This window comes from Myodes glareolus, chromosome 14 (assembly GCF_982192425.1).
Source record: "Myodes glareolus chromosome 14, mMyoGla1.1, whole genome shotgun sequence".
Lineage (NCBI taxonomy): Eukaryota > Metazoa > Chordata > Mammalia > Rodentia > Cricetidae > Myodes > Myodes glareolus.
The window spans coordinates 14,944,748-14,961,640 of record NC_142039.1 but is presented as its reverse complement, the minus strand read 5'-3'; the positions used below and the strand labels follow the sequence as shown (position 1 = coordinate 14,961,640).

The following is a 16,893-nucleotide window of genomic DNA, read 5'->3' as shown; positions in this document are numbered from 1 at the left end:
TCAGGGTCTTGTTGTATAACACAGGTTGGTTTTCAACTCTCTGTGTTCCTGGCTGTCTTTGAACTCGCGATCCTTCTAACTCTGTCTCCTGAGCTCTGGGATTACAGGTATGCGCTGCTATGCTCAGCTCCCACACTCATTGTGTGGATCACTCAATGATCAATCTGGAATCCGGCTCTTAAGTTCCATTTCTGACTTTAGCCTAACACAGATGAGACATATCTGTGCCAGGCCTCACTGTAAACACCCTGAGGATGCAGAGGATTAGGAAATCGATGACGAACTGTTCAGTGAAAGAATCATTTTCCACTGCAGCTAATTACCCTCTAGTTTATCTGCTGAGAAAATTTAGATTCTTCTGGGTTTTTTTTTTTTGTTCTATTAATAACTTGCAAATGTCACCTGAGGTCAGACTTCTACTCCCCCCGCCTCCTCCATCGCCCCCCCTTTCCTTTTACCCATAGTTAGTCTGTTGAAGCAGGATCAGTAGGTATTAAAAACAAGTTTCAGGGGCTGGAGAGATGGCTCAGAGGTTAAGAGCACTGATTGTTCTTCCAGAGGTCCTGAGTTCAATTCCCAGCAGCCACATGGTGGCTCACAACCATCTGTAATGAGATCTGGTGCCCTCTTCTGGTCTGCAGGCATACATGCAGACAGAACACTGTAAACAAAATAAATAAATAAATAAATAAAACTTAAAAAAAAAAAAAAAACAAGTTTCAAGTGGCTGCCTCCTGGGGACAAAGGCACACCGTGTACTTCCACCACTAAAATGTGTTAACAACTGAGTATCAGTGATCAGTGACCTTTTGCTCCCCTGAAATACTGATTAAAAAATATAGTTCAGGGCTGGGGCTCAGTCGGTCAAATGCTAGGCAAGTGTAAGAACCTGAGCTTGGATCCCCAGCACCTACATAAAAAGTCAGGCGGTGGCATACCCTACAATTCTAACCTTGTTGTGCACTTTCTCTTAGCAAGGGAACTAACTCCCAACAGCTCAGACAGACACAACTGCACACTTCCTGTTTAGACCCACCAGGTATGTCGGCAACCTTTATGAAAAAAATTCTTAATAACAAATCTCAAGAGCCAGATGTAGGGGGTGATTGTCTGTAATCCCAGCACTCAGGAGGCTGAGGCAGGAGCATCACGAGTATGAAGTGTGTAACACACAGTTCCAGGCAGTCTTGACTACATACATAGCATGACCCCACCTCAAAAGTCAATGGATGGGAGGGTGGATAGATAGAAGGTAGAGCCTTGGGTTTTCTCGGGAACCGAGCAATAGTAAACAAGAGTAGGCAGGTGCCTTGGCGTTTAATACCGAGGCATCATAACTCAGATGTCTAGGTAACTGTCCCGCCTCCTGAGACAGAATTACCCTAAGTGCAGGTTCTCCAAAGCGCACGCGTGTAGGCGTCTAGCTGCTCTCGCTAGGCGGACGCTCTCTTCTTTCGCCTGGCCTCCTTGACGTCCTCACCTACTTTTATCTACTCCTCATCCAGCTCCAGGCGTTTGGCAAGCTGGCTGGCAATACTCTCGGGCTTTGGCAAACATCTTCATTTCCAATTTTAATGTCTGGCAGAAACAGGTATCCCCAGGGTACCAGGAGACTTGGCCAGCCTTCATTCCCATCTCTCACTATCAGGGCTGGGATCAGCAACCACATGTCCATCATTGGGCTCCTTCAGCAGCTACGGCAGCCCAGGAAACATTCAAAACACCCTGTAAAGAGTGTGAGTTACATCAAGATCCTCTGGCTCACTGTGCTCCAAACAAGAGGCAATGGCCAAGCTCCCACTGTGAGCCACGGCCACCAAGGCATCAGCATTCCAGCAGTGGCACAGGTGGGAGGAAGCCACTCTACAGTGGAGGGTACAAGAAAAAATAAAAGGCCAAGAGCCACAATGATGGGTGGGGCAAGACTGACACCCTTTTAATAGATACTCATTTACAAATTTAAAATGGGTGTGCTAACTTGAATGAAATCGGAATAGCGTATCCTGACCAGTCAGTCATAATAGTGGACAGCTAGGGACAGCAGGGAGCGCTTCAGTAATGACTGCCCCCAGCTTCCATTTAGGGTTCTACTTGGCTCCAGAGGTGACACCTAATAAGAATAATGAACCAGTCAACGGCCTTGAGGATAAATGGAGCAAGCAATCTTTCCAGAGGATGCCGGAACAAAGGTTCATGTGGCCCAACGACCTACTGAAGACATGTTAAGACCACAGGGGAACCATTTTAGAACAGACAGAATGCCACCTGGGAGCAAAGAAGACACAGAAGGAAAGCCCAGCCCATGCTGACACTGCCAAGCTTCACTTGAAGACAACTCAAACCAAGACCATGTTTATTATTTAAGCTAGTTTTCAGTCAAGCTTCTTATTAACTTAATCGACTTTTTAGTCTCATAAACCAACAAACACTACCTTTATTATTTAAGCGAGTTTTTAGTTAAATTTCTTATTAACTTTGAAAAACTGATGTAGCTTTTCATCATGGACTGGGGGAGGGGCTCATAAAGACTCAAGCCTCCCTGGGGAGCTCTGGGCAGTTAATGGTTGCTGGAGGAGCTGGGGAGTCATAATCCTCAGTGCGGTAGCCCCGGTAAGTCATCCTTGCTCAATTACCCCCATGCTCATGCAGGAGCCCTAATTAAATACAGCGCCATACAAAGACATGAAAGAGGAAGAAGGAAGGGGCTGAGAGAATGAGGGGAAACGTGATCAAAGTCTCTCTCTCTCTTTCTCTCTCTCTCTCTCTCATACACACACACATACACACGAAATTGTGCAAGATTAAATGCATTTAAAATATTTTTAAAATCCTGTTGTAGGATACATTTAGGATAAACATTTGCATACTGCTTTGGATAGCACTGCAATAGGCCAAAACATCATTTTCTATGAACTGAATTTGCTTGCTAAACATTTTCCCCCAGAATAGTTGATGGGATGAGAAGCTTGGGTCTATTTTAGATAGGATCATCTTACTATACTGGCAAAACCCCATCTTTTCAAATGTTTTTCTTTTTATCCCTTTTGTCTACACCATGGCTTTTGGGGGTAGCGAGCCATGCATTTGCAAATGGAAGTAAAGGAGAAAAAGCAAAAAACCTTCTCCATGATAGTCAAAGGGAGAGAACTGGCAGGTGCTTGAGTCCCAGAGACAGGCCACTGTTAGGAAGATCCCCTAAGAATTAAACAAGATCACTATAAATAGCCAACAGTTTCTCAACTTATTGTCATATCATAGATATAAATGTCACATACTATCTCTCACGGCCCCACTCTGCTATTGCTTGAAAAGCATTTGTTCATGCCTGAAGCCCCTGCAGTATGTTTCCACATACATGACTTCACAGGAACTAAACAATATCCCTGCAGAGTGGGACACATCACAAAATAACTGTAAAACAAGAAAGTGGGGTGTCTTAGTTACTTTTTTTACTAACTATATTGTTTTACCTATCTATCTATTTGTTTGTTTATTTATTGGTTTTTTTGAGACAGGTTTTTTTCTGTGTAGCTTTTGTGCCTATCCTAGAACTAGCTCTTGTAGACCAGGCTGGCCTCGAGCTCACAGAGATTCACCTGCCTCTACCACCCGAGTGCTGAGATTAAAGGTGTGTGCCACCACCACCTGGCTTGTTTTATTTATTTATCTTTTTGACAACGTGACTCAAGCTAGAGTAATCTGAGAAGAGAGAACCACAGTTGAGTAAATGCCTCCATAAAATTGACCTATAGGCAAACTTTTGGGGGATTTTCTTGATTAGTGACTGATGTGGGAGAGCACAGCTTACCGTGGGTGGTACCATCCCTGGGCAGGTGGTCCAGGTATGTATAAGGAAAGCATGTTGAGCAAGCGATAGGGAATGTGGTGGTTTGAATGGAAACGACCTCCATAGATTCCTAGGGAGTGGCATTATTTGAGACATGGTCTTGTTGAAGGAAGTGTGTCACAAGGGGCTAAGAGGTTTCAAAAGCTTAAGCCAGGCCCAGTGTTACTTCCTGCTGCCTGCCTAACCAGAGGTAGAACTCTCAGTTCCTTCTCCATGTCTGCCTGCACGCTACCATGCTTCCCACCATGACAATAATGGACTAAACCTCTGAACTGTAAGCAAGCTCCAATTAAATGCTTTCCTTTATCATGGTATTTCTTTATAGCAATAGAAACCCTGACTAAGACAGGGAGCAAGCCCGTAGGCAGCGTTCCTCTGCGTCCTGTGCTTTGGTTCTTGTCTCCACGCTCCTGCCCTGACTTCCTTTCATAATGGACTATAAACTTTGAGCTGAACTAAACCTCTTCTTCTTCAAGTCACTTTTTGGTCATGGTGTTTATCACAGCTAGAAACCCTAAACAGAGACTTGCAGATGTAACAAAACATCTTACAGGAACAGTAAAAATAAAGCTTATTTTGGTTTATGACTTTCAAGAGTATCCATCCATCAAGGTAGGGAAGGTTGGCAGCTGGGATGGCTCTGCTGGTAGTGGCAAGATCGTGGAGTGCAGTTTGTCACAAGTTGGTGGAGCAAAAAGCAGAAAGAATCTAAAATGTCTGAAAGACAGTTATGGAAATGCTCAGCATCCTTAGACATCAGAGAAATGCAAATCAAAACAACTCTGAGATTGCATCTTACACCTGTAAGAATAGCCAAGATCAAAAACACAGATGACAACTTATGCTGGAGAGGATGTGGGGTGAAGGGAACACTCCTGCATTGCTGGTGAGAATGAAAGCTGGTACAGCACCTTTGAATATCAGTATGGCAATTTCTCAGAAAATTAGGAAATAACCTTCCTCAAGACCCAGCAATACTACTTTTGGGTATATACCCAAAGGATGCTCAATCATACCACAAGGACATGTGTTCAACTATGTTCACAGCAGCATTATTTGTCATAGCCAGAACCTGGAAACAACCTAAATGCCCCTTGACCGAAGAGTGGATAAGGAAAATGTGGTACATATACACAATGGAGTACTACACAGCAGAAAAAAATAATGATATTTTGAAATTTGCAGGCAAATGAATGGAGCTAGAAAACATCATTTTGAGTGAGGTAACCCAGATCCAGAAAGACAATTATCACATGTACTCACTCATAAATGGCTTTTAGACATAAAGCAAAGAAAACCAACCTACAATTCATAATCCCAGAGAACCCAGACAACAATGAGGACCCTAAGAGAGACATACAAGGATCTAATCTACGTGGAAAGTAGAAAAAGACAAGATCTCCAGAGTAAATTGGGAGCGTGGGGACTATGGTATAGGGTTGAGGGGAGGGGAGTGGAGGGGAGAGGAAAGGAGAGGAACAGAGAAAAACGTAGAGCTCAATAAAATCAATAATTAAAAAAAAAACAAAGGTAAAAAAAAGAAAGATTGAGCTGGGACCAGAGGGAGATATTCTCTCCAAAGCTCATCCCCAGCAACCCACTTCCTACCGCTAGACCCCTTGTCCCAAACATTGCACAACCACCTTCACCACCTGTGGACTAAGTTTTTAAACACATGAGCTGGAGGGAGGCATTCATATTCAAACTATGATATTAGGGTCTACAGATATTGGGTCATGTCCACAAGTCAAAAGTTGAGAAGCCAAAACTTGGAAAACCCTGGTGTTCTAACTCAAGTCCAGTGAACCTCTATCCTGCCGTCACCTGGTGACTCCTACTCACGGCTGAAGCCTCTGCGGGCGAGTGCCTAGAACAGGCCTGGCTGAATACCAACTGACCTGCAGTGTGGCAAGTAGACTGACTGGCCACCCCAGCCATCAAGTTCCTGTCTCGACCATCTGCTGTATCCTCCTGGGGATGGAGTTAGAGGCACATGTGGCCAGGCCTGCTTTCTTTTACATGATGCCGGGGATCTGAAGTCAGGTCCTGATGCTTGTGTGGCAAGCACTGAGTCATCCATCTCTGTAGCCCCTGATTCTAGGTTTTCTTCTGATCTTCCCCAAAACTGAGTTAAGGAATGGGAAGATTGGGAGCAAAATGTTTCAGTATGTACAAGCTCAGAAGGGGAGAGTCGGGAGTCATTTTCAGTCCTGCAATAGTTACGGTAACAAAAGGGAACAGAATCTAAGAGATGATCCAATGATACGGCGATAGGAGACTCACCTGGGAACACACCTGCCGAACATTGCCAACCCTTTGATGTTACCGTCACAGCCACCCCACAAGGTGAGTGCACAGGTCACCCTGCACATCCCCTCTTGGTGGTTCCTACGGCTATTCTCTTTCCTAGGAGAAAGCTGGTCACTTAGTGCTGCCTGTGTAATAATATCTTTCTGCCTGGGTTCCTAGGCTCTGGGCCTGGGGCTGGTCATGCTTTTTAAAATTCTCCTTAGCTAGCTGGCATGGTGGCACAGGGCTGTAATCCCAGCACTCAGAGGACCTCCACCTTCTCAGCAGGAGGGTTGTAAGGTCAATGCCAAACTGGGGGATACAGTGAATTCTATGCCAGCCTCGACTACATAAAAGAAAGATCTTGTCTCAAAATAAAGGAGGGGGAAAAAAAAGCAGCATCCCCTCCCCTTGAGTCCTCATAGAGCTTCTTGCTCATCATGGTCACTGATCCTTGCTTTTTAGGGTGTTCCCCTGAATCTCAAAGTTTCAGGAACAGCCTTCACGAGGGCAGGCTTGGAATTCTGCTTCCTGTCTATCCAAAACCCTTCTCCAGGGAGTTTCTCCACCAAGACCTACAGTCCTTGACTTCCCAGACTGTCCCCAATCCATACAAATGAGCTCACCCACATGTCACAGCTATGTTAGCATGACTTTGGCAAACCTATGGTTTCTCTGTACATATCCCTTGTGGGTAGTTTAACTACAAGGATTTTCTACTGCCTCTACTCTCCCTTTTAGGAAGAAAAGAGGAAAATTCAAGCCCTGGACTTTTAAACACGACTCTGTGACGATGGGTTGGATTTTCCTACTTCTCACTTGGTGGTTAACCGCTTACATTATTAACCCCACTCTTGTTTATAATCTACAGGAATAGCTAACCAGAGTAACCCAACCACAGATCATTTACAGAACTCTGGAGAAATATTTAAAGCCAAACAAAATCAAAACTATCTGACCTTGAAGATGGTGTTCCTCATACTGTAGGCACAGGACACTGATGGCTGTTGGGATTACTGAAAAGGGTGTACACATAGGCCTGGGGCAAACAGAGGCATTTTCTTAATGTCAGCCTCTAGCACAAGGTGATTTGTGGAACCCCAGAGCCCACAGCTCCAACCTCAGGTTCACAGCTGTTTCTTCCATACCCCCAGTTCCCACAACAGTGCTCCCACTCTCTCTTCCTCTCTGTGTGGGGTACACATGGGTGAGCACACAGAGACCACAATGCCACAGTCCTACTCGATCACCTTCTACTCTCATTCCCTGGACACAGGGTCTTTCACTGAAACTTGAGTTAGGATGTGGTCAGGTCCCTAAGCCCCAGTGATCCTGCTGTTCGCTTCATCCCCTACACCTAGTGCTGGGGTTATAGGCACACACACATCTATGTCTGGCTTCTTATGTGGGTGTCCTCCTGTTCCCTTCACCCCTGTACCTAAAGCTGGGGTAGAGGCACACACAGCTGTCTGACTTCTTAGGTGAGTGCTGAGGATTTGAGGTCTTTAAGGTTGCACAGCAGGTGTTCCTGACTTTGAGCCACCTCCTCATTCTCTTCTTATTTTTTAATTAATTGTTTCAACAGGTAGGTTCTTGCTCCTGTAACAGGCCCCAGGCCTTACCAGGACTGGTGCCATGATGGAAGTACCTTGGAACACAGCAAACACACTAAGTCTACAGGCTGCAACACCTGCCAGAACAAAAACAAAGACCTATTCCATCAAGTTCTGGGAAAGCCCCGAAATGGGCCAGCCCTGTGTTGGCTTCTGTATTTCTACTTCTGGCTAACTGTCCATGGAAGCTGAGCTGTGTCGACCCAGGATGCAGTTTTGTGCTTCAAAGTTCACCCTGAGAAATAACTCATGATTGCATTGGGGTCCCAAACACCTATTAGACTTGGTTTGCTAACAGGACAGTGTTTGATTTTGCTTCCTGGATTCTTTTTGCTCTTGTTGTGGTGAGGGACTGTGTGTGTTTGGGGACAGGATGCCAGGCATTGAACCCGAAGTTCACCCACACTAAGCACACGCTTTACTGCCATGTTCTACCCCTAGTCAATCAAGCAGTTCTGCATATTTCAGGAAACGGCTGAATACATGTTATGCCTACCAGGTCACGTGAGTTCAGAACCCTGCTGCTCAGGAAGACACCTTCCCAAAATATCTTCCAGGCTGCAGCAGGAGTTCTTCATAAACCTGACTCAGGAGAAGTGTAAAAATAGGGTCTAGCCTCCTACACTGTGGAGGAATCAATATGTGTGCTTAAAGATGTTATCTTACTTCAATACTGTTCTCGTTTGTCATTTAGGAAGCAAGTGTGAAGTTAGCCTAATAATAACATAATTGTCCTAAAAACTCCACTTTTAAAATTAATCTTGTATGTTTGTGAAAAAAAAAAGTTTTCCACTAAAAAAAAAATGTTACCATACTCATAAAGAACTTTTTTGCTAACTTAGTTTACTGTAGTGAGTTTATCAGGCTTACTTCCTTCCTTCCTGAGGGGTACCCTAGAACAGCAAGAGTGACCCCAACAACTGTACCATTGAGAAGTCTCATCTAGCGCATCAGGGATGACACTCCCATGGAAACAGCCTCACAGACTCCCTCAACAAGATTAACTTTTTAAAAAATATTTTACTTTCATGTGTGTGTGTGTAAGTGTGTGTGTGTGTGTGTGTGTGTGTGGTGTGTGTGCGTGCACGCGTGTGTGTTGTGCATGCTTGTGCATATGACAGAGAAGGCTGCTTGAATCCTCTGGATCTGGGGTTCCAGAAGGCTGTGAACAGCTGATGTGGGTACTAGATCTGAACCCCAGGCTTCATGACGGAGCAGCAAGCGCTCTGAGCCAGCTCTCCAATCCCCTCACCAGTTTTTTAAATAGAAGGAAAACAACATGTAGGCCGACGATATTATTAAAATTTAAATAGCAATTAAACACTTTACAAGAGATGTTCTCTTTTGTGCAATAACACCCAGAGGTGCAAACTAAAACGCCAAAGTTGTTTGTTCTGTAGTCTGATGCTGACGAGGGGTTTCAGCCTTTTAAAGTTTTGTGCTAGACTCCAGAACACATTCTTTGTGTGAGAGATTAACCTGTCAACAAAAGCAAACTGTAGTTTCACTGTGCTTTATCTCTGCTTACAGATGAACTTTATCTTTGTTTCCATGCAAACAGAACAAGTGTGTGGATACAGATACGCCACCTCCTCTAATGTGGATTAAAAGTGAAGTGGAGGCCAGAAGGGGGAAACTTGGGTAGAGACCTTGCCTAGCAGGCACGATGCCCTGGGTTCTGTTCTTATCAGTGCATTAAGAATACACACACGTGTGTGTGTGTGTGTGTGTGTGTGTGTGTGTGTGTGTGTGTGTGTGTGTATTCTGAAAGGAACAGGGTCTTAAGATTGATAATGAAGGTTGAGGTTGTTTTTATTTATCTTTTATTAAGACTTGAATTTCTGACTTGGTTAAGCTTTCATTATTTACCATGACTGGTGATGGGAAAGAAACCCATTGATCTCTGCAATTGCCCTTAAATTCAAATCAACAATCAGTAACTCAACACCGCAGGTTACAACAAAGGTCCTCATGACTGACAGCTGTGAAATCTGATTTATACTCTGGTCAACAATATTGTAGTCTGGGGCCAGTGAGATGGCTCTGAGAGATGGCTAAGCAAGTACGGGAGTTTGCTGCCAAGCCTACCGACCTGTATCATCAGTGGGGTCCACATGGTGAGTGTGGGGTCCTACAGGGTGTCCTCTGTCCTCTTCACATCCGCTGTGGCACATATGCTTCTACCTCCCCAACGTGTGTGCACACAAAACAAACACAAACATAAAGTAAATACATAACCGTCTAAAAAAAATTTAAATCAATACTGTAGTCTGGGGGAGAAAGGAATGATGACAACAATGAAAAGTGTGCCCTTCAGAGGACCAGTACCTAAAACACAGAAGGGAGCCACAGGGAAACCTATGACGCCTGTCCGTAACCAAGGCCACCATCCAGGTGGTACCCAACACTCCTAGGGTGCCTGGGCATTTTGTATATGTGTTTTCTGTTGAAAGGGTGACTAACAGAGACCTGCTTTTTTGTTTGTTTTCTTTTAAAGCAAACAGCAGTTTTATCAGCAATATCTATTTGTACCCTACATACAAGAGAAGGAATACTAGCGTTCACATGTCCATGGCTGCCAGCTCAGGGAGGCTGTGGGATTTGCAAGAGCACAAAAGAGAAAAGAAACATTTTTGGGGGGGGGGCAGCAGCAAAAACTGGTGTCGCCAGGACTGACATTAAGGTGGGATTTTTCTATTCCACTGCTAATAGTTCTGAAATCCGGACATGTTCTCCAAGCCATGGGGGCACAGCACACGGGAGTGTCAGTTCAGGCATGCTTCAAATCAAGATCACACTGTTCAAGTTCTCCAGGCGCCTTAAACTTTATGCAGGTATGGTGTTAGTTAACATGTCAATGAAATCCAAAAGTGTCAGTATGTTCCCAGTCAACGTATTTCCTCACAGGGTTTACATTTTCTATTATCAACCACACTATCTATGTACTCAATAACCTAACTGTGGGGTAACCTGGAAACAATGTTGATAAGATAGTTCCTTGGGCCAGCAAGACAGTTCAGTGGGTAAAAGCATTTGCCAGGCAAGCCCGATGACCTGAATTCCAGGCCTCACACTCATGGTGGAAGGAAAGAACATGCTCACAGGTGCCCTCTGGCCTTCACACGCACAACTGTGGCATATGGGTACTGACATTTACATCCTTGGTATAGAAATAGGCACACATATAATGATAAAATGCATTTTTAAGTAGTTATAGATTCCTTGAGCAGGAATCTCGTTTGGAGACAGAGTTTCATATTGTTGCACAGGCTAGCCTCAAACTTGTGGCACTCCTCCTGCCTCAGCTTTTCAAGAGCTGGTATTGCAGGTGTGAATCAGGTTCTTCAGCCAAAGGGTCGTATCCTGGGGCTGAATGGACTTCACACAGTGGATAGAGACAGGAAGGGGACATGGCGGGGTGGACTAAACGACGGCTCCAGGGCCACGCAGAACAGAGCTAGAGGTCAGTTTTCACATTCCTGTGGCTGGCTCACAACCATCCAGCTCCAGGAGATCTATGATCTCTGGCCTCCACGGCACCTGCACTCACGGGGCACACGTACCCATACACAGACATATGCTCATACACATAATTAAAAAGAGAAACATTTAAAAGTGATTTTTAAAACTGTGTACCAAAATAAAGTATGCGAGCCTTGGCATTGGTGGAGTATATTTGTTCAGGCCAATCGAGGTCTGCATGTCCCTGCTTCTGTTGCTCATGAACTCTTTCTGTGGATGGACACCTTGCTCAGCTCACATATAGTGGGGAGGGCCTTGGTCCTTCCTCAGAGCAATGTTTGTTGACTCCCCATGGGAAGCCTCACCCTCTCTGAGGAGTGGAAGGGAAATGGGGGCAGAAGTGGAGGGAATGGGAGCAGGGGAGGGAGTGGGAACTGGGATTGGTATGTAAAATGAGAAAGGAGAGTTCTTTAAAAATAAATAAATACATAAATACATAAAAAATAATTTTAAAAAAGCGCCCTAGTTCTGTCCAGGTGTCAGTTGGGTGAATGCAGTCTCAAGGCCCACCTCACCCAGGGGAGGAAGGGGTGCGTCCTGAGTTCACAAGGAACTTCTGGAGAGATATTGCTTTCAGAGGAGAGGCAGCAGAGACCTTCCTGGCTCCTTCCCTTCTCACCTGCACATGGCTCTGCCCCAACTGGGACACTCTGGACCAGGAAACAACACGCTGACATCTGGATAGTACACTGACTGGACAGCTGAGCCTGGGCAGCCGAGACGACCTGCCCACCCTCAGAACTGGGTGACTCAGGAGGACCTGAGCAGTTGCTTTGGGATGTTTCCCAGGTTACTATCAAGTTCACTCCCACCTGTGTGTGGCTGGGAAGGTTTCCTTCCCCAGTGATTGTCTTCATGGCTGCCGCCATTTCCTTCACTCTAACACGTGGGTGCTCGGTGAATTCCCGCTGGACGAAGCCGCATACATTTACACACCAGAAAACCCCCATTTCTGTAGTAGGTAAGCCACACAATGAACGAGGGAGCCTTCTTCCAGGGCCCTCTCAGCCAGGGCCAAGCAGCTTACCAGACGCATGGCTGAGAATTAACACTGACAAAGAGCACGTCATGTCACATACTGCGCTGTCCCTCTGAAACGCGACCATGACGGCAAATTGAGGACTAAGACTTGTCAACTCTAGCAACTGGCTTCTGCCAGTAGGAAGTGGTGACAAAAGTCAGGGCATGAGACGTTGGGCTCTCCACTTGCATGGAATTTTAGACAAGTAATTTAAATACTTGCGAAGTATTTAAGACATATTTAGACTAAAAAAAACCTGTTCGGGCTAAGATGTAGGTCATTGACAGAGAGGATATTTGGCATGTGCAAGGCCCTAGGTACCTAGGTACAAACGTTTTATTCACTGCTTCTCTGAAATGCAAACTGAACTATGTGCTCTGTAGTTTATTTGGCAAAGCAATTGACGGTCACCCCACCACCACCAATTGTCTTGCTTTGAGGCATTGGATTTTAGGAGATTTGGTTACTTTTTTTTGTTTGAGGACAAAGGAATGACAATATTCAATATTACACTATTACAAGATAAAAATATTTGCAGATCCTGAGTCTGTTGCCTAATAAAATGCTTTCATATTCCTAGGCAGGGGCCCTCTGTGACCAGAGTCCTCCCCTCTCACAGGGACTTTTCAAAGGAGGAGGTGCTGAAGCCCCGAACAAAGGACACAGCAGAAAGGAAGCTTCTGTTGTTGGCCACAGCTGAGCACATCTAGCACACAAAGGAGGCATTCACCCCCACCTTGCACCACACCAAATGCTTAAACAAACCCCATGCAGAAGACAGAATGGATGGAGATGAAATCTGATCAGTCTAATCCTGCAATTATGAACTTCTCTTTCCTCTTTCCTTCTCTTTGGCTCCTGGGAGAGGTGATGAAAAGACACAGAAAAGGGGCAGGAGGGCAGGGCAGGAAACTGGTACGAATCTAGATCTGCTCTAGGCAAACACTAAGAAGAACTAGACAAGTCAGGGGTGGCTGTGGCCTGGGGAGGGACAGATGCATAGCATGGATGGACAAACAACCACAGTGCTGTGGTGGGGGGAGTCCTGTGACCCTCAGCGCCCAGAACACTGAGTGTTCAGCACGTCATTTGATGGACAGCAGGGAGCACACAGTACTGGGGGCAGGAGAACCATAGATGGCTTCCCAAGAGGACAACTCTTGATGCTGTAAGGAGAATGAAAAATGGTCCAGTGAAGCCACATCACACTGAGGAGGGGGGAAGAGCAGTGTAACTTTGGCCAGTGTGCTTGAGTCACACATGTATGAAAGACAGCAGCCCAGGCAGGTGCCCAGTAGCAAGGTCGGGACCAGGTACAGACAGATATATATGGTCCATAAGTGAAGACCAAGTAGGGAAAAGATGATTTGAGAGGCAGAGATGGATGTCTGGCCTATTTTTCCTCTAAAGGGCGAACTGAGGAAAGAAAGGACCCAAATGAGACTAAGGAAAAGATGGAGCCCTGGCAAGTGGAGGAATGCCAGGTTAGAATTCCGGAAGGGGACAGCAGACCAAGAACTCTGGAGTAGGCAAAAAGGGGGTGTGTGGCTGGGACAGAGGGCACGTAACACAGAAATAAGACATATACGTGGGCTGAGCCATAGGAGAGATAGAGAGTAGACAGCAGTTGTCCTGGTAACAGGATGAAAGGAATTGGGAAGTTGAGTGCTATCCATCCATGTTCTTGGGGCAGGAGAGCCCTCAAGAGATGAGGCCGCAGGCAGAGAGGTAGACAGCACTACAGATGAACAGAAGAAAGGCCGACACTAGGAGTGACCACTCCGGGTGCCTTTGCAACTTCCGGTGCCCCTGGAGCAGGGATCTGACATGGCCCAGCCGCGTCTGCAGCCCTGGATGGGGTACTGGGAGTCATTTTCCCACAGAGGGTGTGGAGGTAGGTGGTTCATGCAGTAAGGACGAGGGAACCCAAATGCACTTAATTCACTTAGAAACACACACTGAAACAAAAGCCTCTCAAAGAGGAAAATAAGATTCATTGAGATTATTGTTTTCAAGGCTCTTCTAAAGTTCACAGTAGAGGCTGCGAGGGTAGCCAAGAATCCCCAGAGACATAAGTTATTCAAAGGTCACTGGGAGGCAGTGCCTGAACTGCTTAGTACACAGGGACAAAGAGGCAGCATGCAGCCAGGGAAAGCTGGCCACTCCGAGATCTAGCCCTTCTATATTTAAAAAAAAAAAAAGTAGGGGTGGAGAGATGGCTTGGTGGTTAAGAGCATGTGTTCTTGAGAAGGACCCAGGTTCAAGTCCCAGCGCGCACATGTCTATTCAAAACTGTCCTTCACTAAAGTTCCAGGATACACATGATACAAACATACATGTGAGCAAAACACTCATTCCCATAAAATAAATAACTTTTAGCATTAAAAAAACCCAATCAAACAACAGCAAACAGACTCTCTCAGGGCTGGAGAGATGACTCAGTAGTTGAGAGCTCCTGTCGCTCTTGTACAGGAGCCAGGTTCAGTTCCCAGAACGCACCTGGTGGTTCAAACCATCCATATCTCCACTTCCAGGTGATCTGACTCCTCTTATGACCTCTGAGGCCACCAGGCATGCATGCATGCATTGCTGCACATATATGCATACGTGCAGGCAAAGCATTCAGATAAAAAAGTAAATAAAACTAAAATAAAGTAAGCTATAGATATATCTATATCTCAAGGCCTTCATCTTGGAGTGAATCATGATTTCTTCATGTCCCCCTCCCCAGCACGCACTAAATGACTTTTCCAAGGTGCCATTTGCACCAAACTAGAAGCACGCTACTGCAAATGAATCAGAAACATGCAAGCTTTACAGCTGAAGAGAGTCATGACCCATTTTAAAAGCCTAAAAGGCGGTCCATAAAATCAGATTAAAGACGAAGCAAAGTGCGCAACTTGTCTCACTAAGGGTCATGGAGTGTTTTAATCATGCATATAGTAAATATTTTTATAATAGGAAGTAAGTCAGCAAGTGAATACTTACCAAGGGGAAAAATACGCAGGGTCTTTCCAAGGCTCTTGTGGACCTTGGTCCCTTTAAAGCACCAGCTCCCACACCAGGCTTGAAGCTAGGTTTGAATGAGGTGAAGAGCAGTGTCCGAGGGTGAAAAGGGACAGCAGGAGTGGCTTGTTCGCCTGTTGCCAGGTACAGGGGCAGCATCACAGTGGACGCGAGGAGAGCCCGACTCCACTGACTGTGTCTCAGACCTGCCCCGTCTGCTGCTACACATTGGGATCTCGTGTGCAAAGCAGACAGCCCCAGGGGTCAGTGGCAATTTATTAAGACTTTCATTCTCTCAAGGACCCCACAAGACCCACGGACTCATTCATAAGATCTGCAGGTGACCGACATGCACGTGAAGTGCACGTGACACTGGCAGCCCGAAGAGCAAGCCCAGATTTTTGTATAGTTACCCTCCAGTCTAAGGCAATACGAGGGACAAGGAAGGGGGGGACAGAAGTTACCCTGCACTACTCTTAATACATTAAGTGGGTTTATAACTTCTGTTATATTTTAAATATAATGCTGTTTTCCTTTTTTTTATCCATCAGCATTATTAATTCATTTTAGTTTTTTGAGACAAGATTTTGTATAGCCCAGTCTGGCTTCTAACTGTTCTTTCTCTCTTGTGTCAGCTATGTTAAGAGCCTGGACCATCATGCCTAACTCAAAAACCTTAATTTTTATTTTATTCAAAAATTTTGTTGGAGTGTGTGTAGTGTATGTATGTAAACATGTTTGTGTGTGTGCATGTGTATATGTGGGTGTCCTGGATAAGTATGTGTATTTAGGTGGGTGCATTGAATAGATATGTGTGTTTAGGTGGGTGCATTGGATAGGTATGTGTGTTTAGGTGGTGCATTGGATAGGTATGTGTGTTTAGGGGAGGTGCACTGGTTAGGTATGTGAGTTTAGGTGGGTGCATCGAATAGGTATGTGTGTTTAGGGGGTGCATTGGATAGGTATGTGTTTAGGGGAGGTGCACTGGTTAGGTATGTGAGTTTAGGTGGGTGCATCGAATAGGTATGTGTGTTTAGGGGGTGCATTGGATAGGTATGTGTTTAGGGGCTGCACTGGTTAGATATGTGAGTTTAGGGTGGTGCATCGAATAGGTATGTATGTTTAGGGGGTGCACTGGTTAAATATGTGAGTTTAGGTGGGTGCATTGGATAGGTATGTATGTTTAGGGGGTGCATTGGTTAGATATGTGAGTTTAGGTGAGTGCACTGGATGGATACATAAGTACACATATGCACGTGTGTATGAGGAAGTCAGAGAGTAGGACAGACCAGAGACTGGTACAGAGCATCTTCCTCAGTCACTCTCCCCCTCACTCTTTCGAGACGGGGTCTCTCAATGAACCTGATGTTCAGCTTTCAGCTAGGCTGGTTGGACAGAGGGCTCCAGGGATCTCTCTGCCTTTGCTGCATGCTGCCAGTCGGAGTTCTGTCCCCTCTCTTCACACAGCAGTACAGGAAGAGGGGGCATAGCTTTCAGGTTAACATTAGCTGGTCCGCATTCTATTTTTCCTTTCTGATGATCATAGCTAACTGACTTTTTAGCAAACCTGGTTTTCCACCACATGCCATCAAGTC

The 16,893-nt window shown here is 45.5% G+C and overlaps 1 protein-coding gene across 6 annotated transcripts in view; it reads right to left on the bottom strand.

Annotated features, from left to right (window-relative positions):
- The window catches only part of Fam171a1 (family with sequence similarity 171 member A1), a 114,153-nt gene that overhangs the window by 75,068 nt on the left and 22,192 nt on the right, over window positions 1-16,893 (bottom strand). Inside the window, exon 1 of one of the 6 annotated variants that reach the window (XM_087896361.1) lies at window positions 15,281-15,299. The exons of 4 other annotated variants lie outside the window; for them this stretch is intronic. Coding sequence is in view for 1 of the 2 variants with exons in the window: in XM_087896359.1 (XP_087752485.1) it covers window positions 9,842-9,923 (82 nt within the window). In the remaining variant the exon portion in view is untranslated. Of the gene's footprint in view, window positions 1-9,841; window positions 9,927-15,280; window positions 15,300-16,893 lie in introns of those variants that run through there. One more of the 6 variants, XM_087896359.1, reaches the window with a different exon arrangement.